A 20,546-nucleotide genomic window follows, 5' to 3' on the forward strand; every position below is an offset into this window, starting at 1 on the left:
TTCAGTTTTGTCTTATTAACAGGTTGGGAAGTGATGCTCGGGGAGCTGGCATTCATCGGGATGCAATTTTAGGGGATAATGATGTTAATGGTAGAAATCAAAATTAAGTGGAAATTTAGGAATGGAAAGAGAAGGTTCAAGTCAGTTTGAAATTCAGCCCTCTAAATACCCATTCTATCACCTCTTTTTTGTTATCTCAAAACAAATTCTTATTTCACTTCTGTTGTATCACTTATTAAGAGGCACTACAATTTTTTCAGTGTATCAATATCACTTGCTAGAGTGTTAGCCCCAGAACAAGATCATGAGATATATATGTTACCCAATACATGTCTATGAATTTGTAAGTTTAATGAACAACAAAACATAATATGGGAGATGAATGTCTGAGTTACAGAAGAGTAACTGACAGTAATGCTAAAGGAACAATGATCTGGACAATACATGGGGAAGCTTATCCTTCCTCATCCCAGGAAATCAGGTGACTGTAATGCTGGAGCAAAGGAAATGCTACAGTTAGTGGGAAGCCTGTGAGAGATTGGATATACAAAGGATAGACATGCATGCCAGTAGAACTCTCACAACCTCTGCATTAGTCTAGGAAACCAAATCATAACTTCTGTGCTGTAGCAACTGGCCCAGAATGGTCAGGATTTGGTTAGCTCCCCAACTCAGAATCAATCAGAGAAAGCCAAAAATGCTCACCAAACCAATCACACAGATGCCTTGTTTCTGGTTAGCTTGCCTACTGTTTTTCCCATGTCAATACCCTTCAATTCAGAGTACCCTGAAGCTTTCCCCTTTCTCACTATAAAACTTCCCACTCCTCTTCCTGCTTTGAGTCTGCCAAATGCAAGTGACCACTGGCTTACTGGCTTGCTATGGCAAGCTCTGAATAAACAACCTCTAGGAGTACCTGGGTTCAATGCCTGAATCCACTCCTGATTTCCAGCTTCCTGCTAATGTGGACCCTGGGAGGCAGTGATGATGGCTCAAGTACTTGGGTTCCCATCACCCACATTGGAGACCTGGATGGCCATTGCAGGGATTTGGGGAGTGAATTAGATGGGAGCTCTCTCTATGTCTATCTGCCTCTCAAATAAGTTTTTAATTGCCTGATTTCAGTAAAAGAGATGGACTAAAATATACTAAGAAAAGGCTACAAACATTTAAACATTTATGTTATTAACACTAAAAAATATTTGTTGTTCAAAATGACATAATACCATAAAAAGCAAGTCTAGGAAATTCTATTGAGTTATATAGGGATGAGACTTTCAAAAACAGACTTTAATGGTAGGTATCTATTGTGATTAAGATTATTGGAATCAGAAGAAGAAGAGAGCCCAATGTCTGGAAACAATACATTGACAATAAGAGAGGATAACCTCTGTAATTTATCAAGAAAAGGGTATACTTTAAATGATTTAAGAAAATTGGTATTTCTATAAATACTAGCACCAAGTTTTAAAATTATCAGAGAGAGAAAGAAATAGCAATTATCATTGTTTGTGTTACTGGCTGATCTAATTTGAGAGTAGTTTTATCTTTCTGCATTTCTACATTTGCTTAAAATTAAAACACAATCTCATGGTCTAAAGCTGGGAAATAATAAATTATGCTAATTACTTTTATGTTACCAAAGAGCTCTGTAGAACTCATTATTTTATACATAAATAATTTAACTTACCAACTCTGAGTAACAACATACCAAAATTCCCCAGCCTATAAATAATTTTATAAAACATTGTTACAAACCATTTTTATAGCTTTTCTTCTTAATTCCCATTCATTCCACTCATATGATCTCACAATTGTTGGTGGCAATATGTGTGTATCCGTCTGTGTGCTACTTTCATTCTTTGTAATTGGCTTTATATAAAGTTTGTTAACATCTCTCATCTGTATAAATGGAATTTTATAATTAGAACTTATAAAAATAAATATTATTTATAAATAATTAAAATATGCATCTAAGATTGGAATATTAGAAAAACAAGATTTGAACTCTATATACTTGTAAATACCAGAAGAGAAAGAAAAGCTCATATTTAGTGGGAAAAAATTAACTGTTTCTCTGGGTGTTATGGCTTTCTGCATGATTTTGTGAACTTAGTGTAGGAGGTATTTTTTTTTAAAGATTTATTTATTCATTTGAAAGTCAGAGTTACACAGAGAAGGAGAGGTAGAGGCAGAGGCAGAGGCAGAGAGAGAGAGAGAGAGAGAGAGAGAGAGAGAGGTTTTCCAGTTGCTGGTTCACTCCCCAAAAGGCCACAGTGGCTGGAGCTGTGCCGATCCGTAGCCAGGAGCCAGGAGTTTCTTCCAGGTCTCCCATGTGGGTGCAGGGGCCCAAGGGCTTGGGCCATCTTCCACTGCTTTCCCAGGCCATAGCAGAGAGCTGGATCAGAAGTGGAGCAGCTAGGTCTCAAACCAGCACCCATATGGGATGCCGGTGCCTCAGGCCAGGGCGTTAACCTGCTGCATCACAGTTCCGGCTCCAATGGGTATATTTCGGAAGAGGAAAACATCCTTTATTTCCAAGACAACCCTCCTCTCCACTTTCTGAAGTTGGCAGTGTTGGAAATGGACAGAAATTTAAAATAACTATTAAATGTGATTTTGTGCTGGAGTACCCAATATTAAGTACTCAATAATGCCAAATCAAACAATACATGATTATTCTGCATATGAAGTCATTGGATAGAATTGGTAGAAGTTAAGGAACACATGTCATAATAAAAAGGAAAAAGATACTAACCTTCTTTCTTTCTTTTTCTTTTTCTTTTTTTAATTTTTTGACAGGCAGAGTGGACAGTGAGAGAGAGAGACAGAGAGAAAGGTCTTCCTTTGCTACTGGTTCACCCTCCAACGGCCACCGCGGCCGGCGCGCTGCGGCCGGCGCACCACGCTGATCCGATGGCAGGAGCCAGGAGCCAGGTATTTCTCCTGGTCTCCCATGGGGTGCAGGGCCCAAGCACTTGGGCCATCCTCCACTGCACTCCCTGGGCACAGCAGAGAGCTGGCCTGGAAGAGGGGCAACTGGGACAGAATCCGGCACCCCGACCGGGACTAGAACCCGGTGTGCCGGCGCCGCTAGGTGGAGGATTAGCCTAGTGAGCCGCGGCGCCGGCTACTAACCTTCTTTCAACAAATGAAACAACAGATTACTAATGAGTACCTACCCTTTGAAAGGAATATAACTTCTGCCCTTAAAATTACCTTAGGTAAAAATAATAATAAAATAAAAAATAAAATTACCTTAAATAGATAAAAATCATGCTGAGTGAAATAAGCCAGTCCCAAAGGGACAAATACCATATGTTCTCCCTGATCGGTGACGACTGACTGAACACCAAGAGGGAAACCTGTTGGAGTGAGGTGGACACTATGGGAAATGGTGGCTTGATCAGCATAGCCCTGACTGTTAATGAACAACTAAATACATTATCCCTCTTAGTAGTTTTTTTTATCTGTTCTACTTAATATGACTGGTTTAGATCTGTAATTGATGCACAGTTATTCTTAAGTGTTGAAAATTAACTGAAATGTGATCCCTGTTGAACATGGTGGTGGGAATGGGAGAGGGAAGAGATGTATAATTTGGGACATGCTCAGGCTGACTTGCCCCAAGTGGTGGAGTTGGAAGCATACCAGGGGATTCCAATTCAATCCCATCGAGGTGGCATGTACCAATGCCATCTCACTGTTCCAGGTGATCAGTTTCAGTTCACAGTTGGTCATGGTGAAGGGACTGGGAGTCAAAGGGAGCACATAGACAAGTCTAGTACCTGCTAACGCTAACTGATGGAGTAAATAAAGGGGAGAGTGATCCAACATGGGAAGTGAGATACTCAGCAGACTCATAGAATGGCAGATGTCCTAAATAGCACTCTGGCCTCAGAATCAGCCCTAAAGGCATTCGGAGCTGGCTGAAAAGCTCATGAGAGTATTTCAGGCATGGAAAGCCAAGACACTCTGGCAAAAGATCTCTGCGAGTGAGATCCCAGTGGAAAGAACAGGCCATCAAAGAAGGAGGTACCTTTCTCTGAAGGGAGGAGAGAACCTCCACTTTGACTATGAGCTTGTCTAAACAAGATAAGAATCGGAGAACTCAGAGGGCTTCCATAGCCTTGGAAACTCATGACTGGAGCATAGGGAGATTACTGATGCCATAGACAGGAGTGTCAATTGGTAAAGTCAACAACAGGAGTCACTGTGCACTTACTCCTCATGTAGGATCTCTATCCTTAATGTGCTGTACATTGAGATTTAATGCTATAACGAGTACTCAAACAATATATTTCACTTTGTGTTTCTATGGGGGTGCAAACTGTTGAAATCCTTACTTAATGCATACTAAACGGATCCTCTGTAAAAAAAAAAAAAAAAAAAGAAAGAAAAGAAATTATCAATTCCCAACTTGACTCTCACTGGGATTAAACATGACAATAGGTCTGCTCTGATTTCATCATCATTTTAAAAAATCATCTATTATTTTTCACTTTATGTTTCTGTGTGGGAGCAAACTGTTGAAATCCATACTTAATGTATACTAAGCTGATCTTCTGTATATTAAGATAATCGAAAATGAATCTTGATGTGAATGGAAGGGGAGAGGGAGTGGGAAAGGGAGGGTTGTGGGTGGGAGGGACGGTATGGGGGGAAAGCCATTGTAATCCATAAGTCGTACTTTGGAAATTTATATGCATTAAATAAAAGTTTAAAAAAAAATACCTGAGACAAATAAAAAAAAATGCTAGATTGATAATTAATAATACATATAAGTAAATAATCACTCAATGACAATAAGACTATATTTTATGGGGTACAAGGGAAGAAAGCCCACTTCAGTAGGTATTGCTGGCCATTGAAAAACAGCTGGGGATTAAATAGGAGAAAGAAAGAGAAAAATAAGATGAGATATATAGAGAAAAGAGGAAAACGGGCACTGTCGAAGTTGCTGGTTATCAATAGTAGCTTTTCATTGTGAGTTATCTTATAATTCTAAAACTTATAAATAAGTGACAGCAAGACCAGTTTTTGCTTACAGACAAGCAAAGTCTGTCCTGTCCATAGGGGTTCAACCAATTTCCTTTTCCCCATGTGGAAAAATCAGTGTCACCTCCAGTTGCATGTCCATTTGAATATTCCTGATCCACAAATGTGTCTGTTTAACATTCTCTTTTGAGCTAGTTATAACATGTACAAATTAATTCCCCCATGATTAATAAATAAATTACACTGTTTAACACATGTTCATTTTTATATTTGCATGAGAATTATGGTTTTACCCATTTCTGAAAATCATCTTTTATCAAATAGAAGATAAGGGTAGTTAAAACAGGTTTAAGATGAATAAATCATTCTTTGTTTTTCTGATTGTGAAAGGTCATAAATGGAATTAGCAGAAAAAGGAGGATTAAAATGACACATAAGCCTTGAATTCTGGGCCAAGGAGTTTGGATGTCATCTTATAGATAAAACACTGAGGATTTTTGAATTCAGAATAAAATGTTGACTGAGATTTTTCCAATTTGCAAAAAAATTACTTAAATTTTCTCCTCATAATTTTTTAAACAGTTGGCTCCTATAGTCACTTTTTTTCTAATTAGAATTTTGTATATTAAACTTAAGATGGCAGGGCCGACACTGTGGCACAGTAGGTTAAGATGCCAATTGTGACACCAGCAGCCATTATTGGAGTGCCAGTTCGAGATCCAGCTGCTCTGTTTCCAAGCCCACTCCCTGGTAATGCACCTGGGAAAGCAGCAGAAGATGGCCCCAGTGCTGTGTCCCTGTGACCCATGTGGGAGATCCACATTGAGTTCTAGGCTCATAGCAGCCACTTCAGGTATAAACTAGTAGATGAAAGATTTCTGCCTTCCCGTCTCTCTCTGTTACTCTGCCTTTCAAATAAATAAACAATAAATCTAAAAATTAAGATAACATTGATAATTCTTATCAAAAAGAACTATGACCTCCAGGGACTCTATAACTTTTAATAATTTTGTGTATATACAAACACAATTTTTATTCAAAGGCAATACATACATATATTTATAAGAAAGGAAAGTATATTTCTAAAGTAAGTTTAATTAAAAAGATATACTACCACAATATAATTAGATGTCAATAATAACTTATTTTACACTGAAAATGGAAAATTTCATTCATGAGCAAATTAACAAAAATAAATAATCTATATGCTAAAGAAGAAATCCTAAAGGGAACTAAAAAACACTTAGAATTGACAATGATGAAGATAATTACGTTTATAGGTATGTGACACAAAACTCAAATATTATAGTGAAAAGGATAAACCCTGGAAGTTCTGATGAGTGAGCATGACCCAGGAGTCACGGGCCATTCTACAAAAAGATGGTGTTATTGCAGAGGACGTCATTCATGAGAGTGGAATTAGTGACCTAATATCAGTTTCTGTCATTGATGCTACACTGCTCAATAACTGTGGGTGTCTGATGAATGGACTGAAATCTGATGGAACTTTATTGGTTGCCCATTCACATGGCTCCAAAAGCAGAATCTTTTTGTTGGCTTAGAAGCAAATTTAAGTCAAACCTCTCACGATAACCCAACCAAGAAAGTTGTGGAAGTCTTCACACAGGAAAATATGTGACCACCCTGTTTGTAAATCAAGAGTTCTAAATGTTGCCGTCCTTTTTCATCCCCAGAAGGCTGAAGGAGTTAAACGTTCTAACTGCCAGAGTCCTATGTTCAATGATTACAATTTTTGTATTTCTACCAAATATGAAAAAAAGCAGAATTTATCAAGAGAAATAGAAGAAATGCAAAATACCCTATAGCCATGTTCGCCAAAACTAAAAACTTGAATCGCGAAGTTATAGATGAAATGATAGTGTAATTATTTTTAATTGGATGCATTAGTACCTCAAGGATCTAGATATTGTTCATGAATGCTCTCTTCCTTGTTTAAGTATTCAATGCCACTCTTGCTATGAAACTGAAGTACTTGTAAGAAAAAAAACCTTTTACTATATGAAACTTTACTTATCAAAGCAATTCAATTAGGTTTATACTCAGTGCAATATTTCCCAAGTATCACCCAAAATTCCCCTTAGAGCTTTTGGACTCATTAATTACTGGCCACAGCCTAAGTATCTGGGGTAATAAATTGTTGCCAGAATTTTACATAGAGTTCCCTCCATTTACTAGAACATTTTCTCCACTAATATTATTGAAATCAATTTCTATTTCATACAGATGCTCTCTGCAACAGCAATTAAATTTTTTCTTCCATAAATGGTGTCTTGTTAAGAAATGATTATAATTATTCACATTTGCTACTATTGTAACATTGCTCCTTGGGTTTGTACACCTCTAATTGACTTTTTTTTTTCATAATGATGTTCCTACCTCCACAATCCTCATGACACAAAACAATGCATGGATAAAGCAATTTTTTAAAACAAGAATAAAAGTCTGGAAAAAAGTTATCCTTGCAAATGTTATGAATGTCCACATTAAAAAACTACTCTAAAAATCAATAGACTCTCAAACATCAACCATTAGAAATAATAGGGAGTTTAGTAAGGTTACTGAATATAAAATCAAAATGCAAGAAGTAGAGTGTGTTTTCATAAAATAAGCAATAATCAATTAAAATTTATTATAAAGTCAACAGCATTTAAAATAGCAGCCCAAAATGTAAAGTCCCTAAAAATAAATCTAACAGAAGATGTGCAAGTTCTTTCTAGAAACAATTATAAAACTCCATTGAAATTTTAGATAGGGAGACTAAATGTTGCAAAAATCTCAGCCTTTCTTTTAGTGATCTATATATATAAGGCAATTTCAATCAGAATTTCCTCAGATGTTTTATGAACCCTGACACTGTATTTCACAAATGTATACAAAAGTTAGAGTCAAGTATAGCCAAGACTTTTTACAGAGAAAAGGGGGGAGGACTTTCTCTACCAGATATTAAGGTATAGGTAAGATATCAATATATGAATTTTTTTTAAAAAAACTGTTATTCTGTTCAATAACTGAACAGAATAAAGTGCTAAAAATTAAGTCTATGCTTATTTATAACACACAGCCAATCAGTGAGGAGGGGGAAAACTACTGAATAAACATTCCAGGAAAATTTCACTCCAAATGAGGAAAAAATTAAAATTGGATCTGCAAATCCTACTAGCCACAAAAATCAAATCTAAGTGGATTAAAGATTCTGATGTGAAAGATAAATTTATATTTTTTATAAATCTTTATTTGCAAACAGAGACCAACAGAAACAAACATACAGAGACCGCCCATCAGCTGGTACATTCCCCAAATGACCACAACACCCAGGGCTGGCCCAGGCTGAAGACAGGAATCCAGTCTGGGTCACCCACATGGGTGGCAGGGATCTAAGTACTTGAACCATCATCTGCTGGATTCCAGGGTGTATACTAGCAGGAAGCTAGAATCAGGATCAAAGCCAGGACTTGAACACAGGCAGACTGTGCAGGTACCCAAAGCACATCTCTCTCTCTCTCTTTTTTTTTTTTTTTTTTTTGAAAGGTAGAGTTATGGAGGGGCAGAGAGAGAGAGAGAGAGAGAGAGAGAGAAAGAATGTCTTCCATCTGCTGGTTCACTCCCCAAATGGCCGCAATCGCTGGAGCTGGGCCAATCCAAAGCCAGGAGCCAGGAGTTTCTTCTGGGTCTCCCACAGGGGTTCAGGGGCCCAAGAACTTGAGCCATCTTCCACTGCTTTCCCAGGACATAGCAGAGAGCTGGATTGGAAGAGGAGCAGCTGGGATTCGAACCAGCGGCCATATGGGATGCCGGCACTGCAGGCGGGAGCTTTACCCGCCTATGCCACAGCATTGGCCCCCCAAGCACATCTTAACTGCCACAAAAAACTCCTGCCATACACTTATAAAAACAAAACACAGCATCCCACATTCCATATCAGAGTGCCTAGTTCAAGCTCCAGCTACTGTCCTGTCAAGCTGCGTGCTAATGGACCTGGGAGATGGCAGATATCAGCCTGAGTATCTGGGCTCCTGCTACCCATGTGGGAAAACTGGAAGCCAAGTCCTGGCTCCTGGTTTCAGGCTGGCCCAACCAGCATATAGGGAGTGAACCAGCAGATGGAAGATCTCTACCCCCCCCCTTCCTTTCTTCGTCCTTCCCTCCTTCCCTCCTCTCTGCTCTTTCTCCTGCCTCCCCCTCCTCTCTCTCTATGACTCTGCCTTTCAAACAAATAAATAATTCTTTTTTAAAAACAATGTTAGAGGGGCCAGAGCTGTGGCCTAGCAGGTAGAGCTGCCAACTACAGTGCCGGCATTCCATATGCACGCCAGTCTGAGTCCCGGATGCTCCACTTTCTATCCAGCTCTCTGCTATGGCCTGGGAAAGCAGTAGAAAATGGTCCAAGGCCTTGGGCCCCTGCACCCATCTGGGAGTCCTGGAAGAAGCTCCTGGCTTTGGATTAGCACAGCTCCAGCCATTGTGGCCATTTCGGGAGTGAACCAGCAAATGGAAAACCCCTCTCTCTCTCTCTCTCTCTGCCCTGCCTCTGCCTCTGCCTCTGCCTCTACCTCTCCTTCTCTCTGTGTGTAACTCTTTCAAATAAATAAATCTTTTTCCAAAAAATCAATGTTAGAGATATTTTTGTGATCTTGAGATATAGATGGATTTCTTAAGGCATAAAAAATTCAATACATGAAGATAAAAGAATAAGGCTTTTTTTTTTTTTTTCAAAAGACACCATAAAAAGAATCAAAAATGTTTACAAACTAGGAAAATGTATCTACAAAACACATTTAGCAAAGAATTCACACCCAAAATAAGCTTTTGAAAAAAACACCTCCTACAGGGGCTGGCATTGTGGCACAGTAGGTTAACCTGTCACCCGCAACCCCATCAATTCATTCAGGCATTAATTCCAGTCCTGCTGCTCCACTTCTGATCCAGCTTCCTACTGGTGCACTTGGGAAAGCAGCTAAAGATGATTCAAATACTTGAGCCCTTGCCACCCATGAGGGAGACCTGGATGGAGTTCCAGGCTCCTGGCTTTTGGTCCTGGCCCAGCCACAACTGTTGTGGCCATTTGAGGAGTAACCCAGAGGATGGAAGATCTCTTTCTCTCTGTCTCCTTCTCTCTGTAACTCTGCCTTTCAAATAAATAAAACTTTTTATAAAAAATAAAGGAAAGAGGCCGGCGCCGCGGCTCACTAGGCTAATCCTCCGCCTTGCGGTGCCAGCACACCAGGTTCTAGTGCCGGTTGGGGCGCCGGATTCTGTCCCGGTTGCCCCCCTTCCAGGCCAGCTCTCTGCTGTAGCCAGGGAGTGCAGTGGAGGATGGCCCAAGTGCTTGGGCCCTGCACCCCATGGAGACCAGGAGAAATACCTGGCTCCTGGCTCCTGCCTTCGGATCAGCGCGGTGCGCCGGCCGCAGCGCGCCGGCCGCGGCGGCCATTGGAGGGTGAACCAACAGCAAAGGAAGACCTTTCTCTCTGTCTCTCTCTCTCACTGTCCACTCTGCCTGTCAAAAAAAAAAATAAAAAATAAAATAAAATAAAGAAAAACACTTCTTACAAATAACTAAGAAAAACACAAATCAACCAATAGAAAATTGAGTAAAAGGCTGTCATTTCACAGAAATATGTTGTTTATTAATGCATACATGAATGATAAAAATTTAAAAAACACAAAGAATGAGTAACATCAAATTTATAAAGTAGTTAATGCTGAGGGAAGAAAAAGGAAAGAGACTGAAAAAAGGCACACAAGGAGTACTAAAATATTGTGATGCTGGTTATAGGCACTGGATATATAATGGCTTCCTTTTGTTATTTTGATATAGTGACTTTTTTTTTAACAGGCAGAGTGGACAGTGAGAGAGAGAGAGAGAGACAGAGGAAAAGGTCTTTCTTTGCCGTTGGTTCATCCTCCAATGGCCGCTGCGACCAGTGCGCTGCAGCCGGTGCACCACACTGATCTGAAGACAGGAGCAAGGTGCTTCTCCTGGTCTCCCATGCGGGTGCAAGGCCCAAACACTTGGGCCATCCTCCACTGCACTCCCGGGCCACAGCAGAGGGCTGTCCTGGAAGAGGGGCAACTGGGACAGAATCCGGTGCCCCGACTGGGACTAGAACCCGGTGTGCTGGCGCCGCAGGCGGCTGATTAACCTATTGAGCCACAGCGCCAGCCATGTAACTCTTTCAAATAAGTCAATAAATAAACTTATTTTCTCCCACATTTAGTTTTTTTTTCTTTTTAGCTTTTTAATTGTATTTTATAAGAATTCATATAATGCTTTTTTAAAAAGCATATCTCAACCATTTTAGAAGAACAAAATATCATCAAAATTATTACATTGTTTTAAGGTATAATTAATGAAATTACTATAGGAAAAAAGACATTAAGCCATTAAGCTAGCACTACTTATACTAATGGGACAACGTAACCTCCATTCCTCCCTCAATTATTTCATTCCTTTAATGCATCTACAGTTGAAATATAAAGGTTTTTGAGGAACTTGGAAAATTAACTAAGAAACTTGCATAGGCAAATTTAAAAAACAAATGCAAGGCCAGCGCCACAGCTCACTAGGCTAATCCTCTGCCTTTCAGCGCCGGCACACTGGGTTCTAGTCCTGGTCGGGGCACCAGATTCTGTCCCAGTTGCCCCTCTTCCAGGCCAGCTCTCTGCTGTGGCCAGGGAGTGCAGTGGAGGATGGCCCAAGTCCTTGGGCCCTGCACCCCATGGGAAACCAGGATAAGTACCTGGCTCCTGCCATTGGATCAGCGCAGTGCGCCAGCCGCAGTGCGCTGGCCGCAGCGCGCCGGCCGCAGCGCGCTGGCCACGGCGGCCATTGGAGGGTGAACCAACGGCAAAGGAAGACCTTTCTCTCTGTCTCTCTCTCTCACTGTCCACTCTGCCTGTCAAAAAAAAAAAATTGCAAAAAGAGGGCTATCTTAACAGGTAATAAAATACACTAATGGCTCCCTGATCTGTGGGTTCATCTATGGATTCAACAAACCATAGAGCAAAAATATTCAGAAAAATTAGGTCTATATTGAATGTGTACTGTATTTTTCTTTTTTAAAACTTTTATTTAGTAAATATAAATTTCCACAGTACAGTTTATATATTACAATGGCTTCCCCCAAAAAATTTTCCTCCCACTCGCAACCCTCCCATCTCCCGCTCCCTCTCCCATTCCATTCACATCAAGATTCATTTTCAATTATCTTTATATTCAGAAGATTGATATAGTATATAGTAAGTAAAGATTTTATCAGTTTGCACCCACACAGAAACACAAAATGTAAAATACTGTTTCAGTACTAGCTATAGCATTACTTCACATTGGACAACACATTAAGGACAGAGATCTCACATGAGGAGTAAGTACACTCCTGTTGTTGACTTAACAATTTGACACTCTTGTTTATGGCGTCAGTAATCTCCCTAGGCTCTAGTCATGAGTTGCCAAGGCTATGGAAGTCTTTTGAGTTTGCCGACTTCGATCTTATTCAGTCAGGGTCATAGTCAAAGTGGAAGTTCTCTCCTCCCTTCAGAGAAAGGTACCTCCTTCTTTGATGGCCCCGTTCTTTCCACTGGGATCTCACTCACAGAGATCTTTCATTTAGGTCTTTTTTTTTTTTTCCAGAATGTCTTGGCTTTCCATGCCTAAAATATTCTCATGGGCTCTTCAGCCAGATCTGAATGCCTTAAGGGCTGATTCTGAGGCCAGAGTGCTATTTAGGACATCTGCCATTCTATACGTCTGCTGTGTATCCCGCTTCCCATGTTGGATCGTTCTCTCCCTTTTTTATTCTATCAGTTAGTATTAGCAAACACTAGTCTTGTTTGCGTGATCCCATTGACTCTTAGACCTATCAGTGTGATCAACTGTGAACTGAAATTGATCACTTGGACTAGTGAGATGGCATTGGTACATGCCACCTTAAAGGGATTGTATTGGAATCCCCTGGCATGTTTCTAAGTCCACCATTTGGGACAAGTCCGATTGAGCATGTCCCAAATTGTACATCTCTTCCCTCTCTTATTCCCACTCTTGTATTTAACAGGGATCACTTTTCAGTTAAATTTAAACACCTAAGAATAATTGTGTGTTAATTATAGAGTTCAACCAATAGTAGTAGAACAAAAAAAAATACTAAAATGGATAAAGTATTACATTGTACATCAATAGTCAGGACAAGGGCTGATCAAGTCACTGTTTCTCATAGTGTCCATTTCACTTCAACAGGTTTCCCCTTTGGTGCTCAGTTAGTTGTCGCTGATCAGGGAGAACATATGATATTGGTCCCTTTGGGACAGGCTTAATTCACTCAGCATAATGTTTTCCAGATTCCTCCATTTTGTTGCAAATGACCGGGTTTCATTGTTTTTTTACTGCTGTATAGTATTCTACAGAACATGTCCCATAATTCCTTTATCCAGGCTACTATTGATGGGCATTTGAGTTGATCCAGGTCTTAGCTATTGTGAATTGAGCTGCAATATCATTAATGTACAGACAGCTTTTTTGTTTGCCAATTTAATTTCCTTTGGGTAAATTCCAAGGAGTGGGATGGCTGGGTTGAATGGTAGGGTTATATTCAGGTTTATGAGGAATCGCTAGACAGACTTCCATAGTGGCTTAACCAGTTTGCATCCCCTCCAACATTGGGTTAGTGTCTTTCCCCACATCCTCTCCAGCATCTATTGTTGGAAGATTTCTGAATGTGAGCCATTCTAAACAGGGTGAGGTGAAACCTCATTATGGTTTTGATTTGCATTTCCCTGATTGCTAGTGATCTTGAACATTTTTTCATGTGTCTGTTGGCCCTTTGGATTTCCTCTTTTGAAAAATGTCTATTGAGGTCCTTGGCCCATCTCTTAAGTGCTTGTTGAACCAGAAAGACATAGAAAACCTAAACAGACGCATAACTGAGACAGAAATTGAAACAGTAATAAAGGCCCTCCCAACAAAGAAAAGCCCAGGACCAGATGGATTCACTGCTGAATTCTACCAGACATTTAAAGAAGAACTAACTCTATTTCTTCTCAAACTATTCAGAACAATCGAAAAAGAGGGAATCCTCCCAAATTCTTTCTATGAAGCCAGCATCACCTTAATTCCTAAGCCAGAAAAAGATGCAGCATTGAAAGAGAATTACAGACCAATATCCCTGATGAACATAGACGCAAAAATCCTCGATAAAATTCTGGCCAATAGAATGCAACAACACATCAGAAAGATCATCCACCCAGACCAGGTGGGATTTATCCCTGGTATGCAGGGATGGTTCAATGTGTGCAAAACAATCAATGTGATACACCACATTAACAGACTGCAGAAGAAAAACCATATGATTATCTCAATAGATGCCGAGAAAGCATTTGATAAAATACAACACCCTTTCATGATGAAAACTCTAAGCAAACTGGGTATGGAAGGAACATTCCTTAATATAATCAAAGCAATCTATGAAAAACCCACGGCCAACATCCTATTGAATGGGGAAAAGTTGGAATCATTTCCACTGAGATCTGGTACCAGACAGGGATGCCCACTCTCATCACTGCTATTCAATATAGTTCTTGAAGTTTTAGCCAGAGCTATTAGGCAAGAAAAATAAATTAAAGGAATACAAATTGGGAAGGAAGAACTCAAACTATCCCTCTTTGCAGATGATATGATTATTTAGGGGACCCAAAGAACTCTACTAAGAGACTATTGGAACTCATAGAAGAGTTTGGCAAAGTAGCAGGATATAAAATCAATGCACAAAAATCAACAGCTTTTGTATACACAGGCAATGCCATGGCTGAGGAAGAACTTCTAAGATCAATCCCATTCACAATAGCTACAAAAACAATCAAATACCTTGGAATAAACTTAACCAAGGACGTTAAAGAGCTCTACGATGAAAATTACAAAACCTTAAAGAAAGAAATAGAAGAGGATACCAAAAAATGGAAAAATCTTCCATGCTCATGGATTGGAAGAATCAATATCATCAAAATGTCCATTCTCCCAAAAGCAATTTATACATTCAATGCAATACCAATCAAGATACCGAAGACCTTCTTCTCAGATCTGGAAAAAATAATGCTGAAATTCATATGGAGACACAGGAGACCTCAAGTAGCTAAAGCAATCTTGTACAACAAAAACAAAGCCGGAGGCATCACAATACCAGATTTCAGGACATATTACAGGGCAGTTGTAATCAAAACAGCATGGTACTGGTACAGAAACAGATGGATAGACCAATGGAACAGAATAGAAACACCAGAAATCAATCCAAACATCTACAGCCAACTTATATTTGATCAAGTATCCAAAACCAATCCCTGGAGTAAGGACATTTTATTCAAATATTGGTGCTGGGAAAATTGGATTTCCACGTGCAGAATCATGAAGCAAGACCCCTACCTTTCACCTTACACAAAAATTCACTCAACATGGATTAAAGACTTAAATCTACGACCCGACACCATCAAATTATTAGAGAACATTGGAGAAACCCTGCAAGATATAGGTACCAGCAAAGACTTCTTGGAAAAGGCCTCAGAAGCACAGGCAATCAAAGCCAAAATTAACATTTGGGATTGCATCAAATTGAGAAGTTTCTGTACTTCAAAAGAAACAGGAGAGTGAAGAGGCAACCGACAGAATGGGAAAAATATTTGCAAACAATGGAGCAGATAAAGGGTTGATAACCAGAATCTACAAAGAAATCAAGAAACTCTACAACATCAAAACAAACAACCCAGTTAAGAGATGGGCTAAGGACCTCAATAGACATTTTTCAAAAGAGGAAATCCAAATGGCCAATAGACACATGAAAAAATGTGTACTGTATTTTTTCTTGTCATTACTCCTTAAACAACATAGTATAACTACTATTTACATAGTATTTGTTAGCTATTATAAGTAATCTAGAGATGATTTAAGGTATACAGGAGTCGGGCCAGCACTGTGGCATAGTGAGCTAAGCCTCTGCCTGCAGTGCTGGAATCCCATACGGGTACCAGTTCTAGTCCTAGTTGCTCCTCTTCCAATCCAGCTCTCTGCTACGGCCTGGGAAAGCAGTGGAAGATGGCCCAAGTGCCTGGGCCCCTGCACCCACGTGGGAGACTCAGGAGAAACTCCTGGCTCCTGACTTTGGATTGGCTCAGCCCTGGCCATTGCAGCCATCTGGGGAGTGAACCAGCAGATGGAAGACTTTTCTCTCTGCCTCTGCCTCTCTCTGTAACTCTACCTCTCAAATAAATAAATAAAATCTTTTAAAAATATATACAGGGAGAGAATGGTCCAACATGGGAAGTGAGATACACAGCAGACCCATAGAATGGCAATTGTCCTAACAGCACTCTGGCCTCATAATCAGCCCTTAAGGCATGCGGATCTGGCTGAAATGCCCATGAGACTATTTCAGGCATGGAAAGCCAAGACACTCTGGGGGGAAAAAAAAACCTAAATGAAAGATCTCCACGGGTGAGATCCCAGTGGAAAGAACGGGTCATCAAAGAAGGAGGTACCTTTCTCTGAAGGGAGGAAAGAACTTCCACTTTGACCATGGCCTTGTCTAAAAATGATCAGAGTCAGTGAACTCAGGGGGCTTCCATAGCCTTGGCAGCTCATGACAAGAGCCTAGGGTGATTACTGATGCCATAAACAAGAGTGTCAATTTGTTAAGTCAACAACAGGAGTCACTGTGCACTTACTCCTCATGTAGGATCTTTGTCCTTAGTGTGCTGTACATTGAGATTTAATGCTATAACTAGTACTCAAACAGTATTTTTCACTTTATGTTTCTGTGTGGGAGCAAACTGTTGAAATCTTTACTTAATGTATGCTAAACCGATCTTCTGTATATAAAGAGAAACGAAAATGAATCTTGATGTGAATGGAAGGGGAGAGGGAGTGGGAAAGGGGAGGGTTGCGGGTTGGAGGGACGTTATGGGGGGGAAGCCATTGTAATCCATATTCTGTACTTTGGAAATTTATATTCATTAAATAAAAGTTAAAAAAAATATATATACAGGAGAATTACATAAGCTATAACTACATGCTACATCATTTTATATGAGGCACTTGAGTGTCCACAGATTTTGGTATCATGAGGGAGTCCTGAAACCAATATCCAATAGATACTGAGGGGTGATTATATTATAAAGCAGTAGTGATGGGGCCGGCACTGTGGCGAAGTGGGTAAAGCCACCACCTGCAGTAACGGCATCCCATATGGGTGCCGGTTCTAGTTCCGGCTGCTCCTCTTCCCATCCAACTCTCTACTGTGGCCTGGGAAAGCAGTGGAAGATGGCCCAAGTACTTGGGCCCCTTCACCCACATGGGAAACCCAGAAGAAGCTCCTGGCTTCTGGCTTCAGATCAGCCCAGCTCCGGCCATTGCGGCCATTTGGGCAGTGAATGAGCAGATGGAGAACATCTGCCTCTGTAGCACTGACTTTCAAGTAAAATAAATAAATCTTAAAAAAAAAAACAAAGTAGTAGTGGTATCAGCAAAGAAATAGACGGATGGAACCCATTAGAGAGCCTAGAAACAAACCCTTTCATTTGAAAATTGTTAATAGAAATGCATCTAATTTAGTAAGAAAAGCATACATTATTTAGTAAATGATATTAGGAAACTACATAAATAAAAATAAAATTAGAACCCTTTATTATCTCCAAGTAGACTATTGATCTAAATGTGAAAAATAAATGAAAACAGAAGAAAATTAAGATTTTCAAAAAGCATGATCTCTAAATGGAGAAAAAGGTATGACTACATTAAAATTCAAGATGGTTATTCAGTGAAGGAACACATTGACAAAGTTAACATAAAGATGACAGGGTGAGAAAAGGCCTTTGGCACACTTATAACTCAAATAATTTATATTTAGAATATACAGGAAACTGCCAATCAACAAGTCAAAGACAGAAAATCACAGAAGTTCTGAACAGTTGGTGCACAGAAAGGCAAACCTGAATGGTTAAACAGATGTTAGTAGAGATGTTAAACTTCACAACCAGAAAAAACGTACAACCAAACAATAATGAGATGCCATTTTAAATTAATCAAATAGCCAAAAATTACAAACTCAGATCACAGCAGTACAGTCAGGTTTATGAGTGATAAGCCTCACAAGTGATAAGTACTGAAGTTAAATTGGTGCAACTGTTTTAAAAGTAACCTCTCAGGTGAGCCCAAAATTAAAGGCCTACTATTTGGTTCACACACAGGACACTTAAAATGGGCAAAGTCAGTCTCGACACAACAGGAGAAACCCAGAATGCTCTGCAAACCACTTCAGATTAGCAAAGGCTCAGAACGGCACGAGCTGAGCTGTCCAGGGTCCTGACTGCCAAAGCTGCTTCTCACTGCTCCGAATGACTTAGTCCTTTCCTAATTTCTCTGTCTGCCCATGGGTTCAGACTACCCTCTGTGCTTCACTTTCACCAATCTGACAGTCCTCTTAGAAGATACTGCTTGGGTGCATGCTGGCAAGGACAGCAGTGTCAAAATCCACCTACTTCATAATTAAGATGTTGATAAAAGTAGCAAATGATAAACATTTTAAACCACTTATTTCAAAATGGTTCTTATTTTAATGTTTAAGAGAAATGAACTCAATAAGAGATGAGACAGAAAAACCAGCTAAAAGGTAGACAATGCCAATGAGGGACAAAGGGGAAGAAAACAAGAATATACAGCAGCAGAATGTGAGCTCCTGCAGGAAGGGCTTGTTATCTGTTTTGTTCAATGCTAAACCCCTTGTGCCGTGAATGATCCCAGGCACACAGTAAGTGATCAGCACTAAATATTTGATGATTGAATCAAGGACTAGGCACCGACATACCAAAAAGTATCTTCAGATTCACTTTGTGGCCTTCGAGATATCAAATTTAATCCCATTAAAGTGTTTATACTATCTGTGCTGAGCTCCTCTAATTTTACATACAGAAATATGGTAGCTTCAATTATTTAACTAAATGCAATCTTTCTATTTCAGATTTATCCTGGTCTATTAATTCACCATTTGACCCCACATCTTGTTTTCATTATTCTTCGTGGATTGCATCAATTTCCATCTTCAGACACAAATTTCTATCAGATGACCTGTAAATACTTTCACCTGTCTTTGTTTCTGCCTGGATTCTACAATAAAATAAAACTTTTTAATAATTATACTTTTAGGGGCCTGCATTGTGGCATAGTGGGTTAAGCCGTCACCTACAGTGTCAACATCCCATATAGGCACCAGTTCAAGTCCCAACAGCTCCACTTGTGATCCAGCTTCCTGTTACATGCCTGGGAAAGCAGTGGGAGATGGCCCAATTCCTTGGACCCCTGTACCCATATGGGAGACCCGGATGAAGATCCTGGCTCCTGGCTTCAGCCTGGCCTAGCGCTGGCTGTGTGGCTATTTGGAGAATGAGCCAATGGATGAAAGATTCTCTCTCTTTTGCGCTCTCTCTCTCTCTCTGCCTCCGTGACTCTGCCTTCCAAATAAATTTTTTTTAAATAATTAAACTTTTAAGTATTCTTAAAATATTCTTAAAATATTACCTAGCTTACCTGAGAATATGGAATGAGTATATCAAAATGTCGATGAAGCTGCAATAGCTGAATTAACTCAGCATTTTTTTGGGCTTTTTCTTTAATTATATCAATGTAAATTTCAGGATTTTCTGCAAATGAATATGCAGCATTTCTGCTATTGAATGTGTAATACTTTTCTTTATATTTCAAAATTCCAATTGATGGATTTCCTGAAAATTAAGATAAAGAATTGAATTAGGAATAAAATATTAAGTGAATCTATGTTTGTAATACACACCCCATAGAACCATTCCCTATTCACTCCACTTTCAATGTATCATTATGGTTTTATTTTGCTAAAATATTATAATTATCAATGTTAAATTATACACTTTAAGATAGTTTCTATGAAATTCATATTATTTTATCTTAAAATAATTTTTACATATATTTCATGTAAAATATTCTCCATTATCAGATGAAAGATGCTTAAAAATTTTTAATGAAAATCCACTTGGTCATTTGCCAAACTTTTCAAATCTACTTAAACTAAACTACCAGAGAATTGTTTTGAAAACAACTCTGTAAAAACTACTAAAATATAATTACCAAAATGCAAATTTGCATGTTACAAAATATTTCCCAGTGTAAAAGTATGACTACACAGACTATAGATTAACTACATTTCCACATAGTTTGTGAAAATCATATAGGAAATAGTAATACTGCCTTTTTCACTTATTCTTTCATTTATTCAACAGATATTTATTGTTTTTTTCTTAACACTAAAGATACAGAAGAAAACAAAGTTCTTATTCTAAAAAAATAACAAACATGGGCCACAGAATGGCCACTGCTACCAGGAGGGAGAAAAGCATGTTAATCCATATTCCTCTGTGTTTGCCCCTCATGAAACCCTTCCCTTCACCTGTTTCCAAAGGAGGAAAGGAGGGAATTGAGGAAAGTTGGAGAGTGAAGGGGGGAGAAACCACCAGCATTCCAG

General features: G+C 39.3%; 1 protein-coding gene across 5 annotated transcripts in view; it reads right to left on the reverse strand.

The window, feature by feature from the left end:
• Positions 1-20,546, reverse strand: part of CFAP206 (cilia and flagella associated protein 206) — a 48,457-nt gene that overhangs the window by 1,867 nt on the left and 26,044 nt on the right. For 4 of the 5 annotated variants that reach the window (XM_002714565.6, XM_008263188.5, XM_008263187.5 and 1 more), the window contains exons 11-12: positions 19,580-19,773; positions 1,759-1,902 (exon numbers count right to left, since the gene is read on the reverse strand). In XM_002714565.6, coding sequence (XP_002714611.3) covers positions 1,759-1,902; positions 19,580-19,773 — 338 coding nt within the window. The remainder of the gene's footprint in view (positions 1-1,758; positions 1,903-19,579; positions 19,774-20,546) is intronic. The other variant, XM_008263189.5, reaches the window with a different exon arrangement.

Source organism: Oryctolagus cuniculus, chromosome 5 (assembly GCF_051225735.1).
Source record: "Oryctolagus cuniculus isolate XC-2025 breed Fujian yellow rabbit chromosome 5, ASM5122573v1, whole genome shotgun sequence".
In the NCBI taxonomy this organism is placed as follows: Eukaryota; Metazoa; Chordata; class Mammalia; order Lagomorpha; family Leporidae; genus Oryctolagus; species Oryctolagus cuniculus.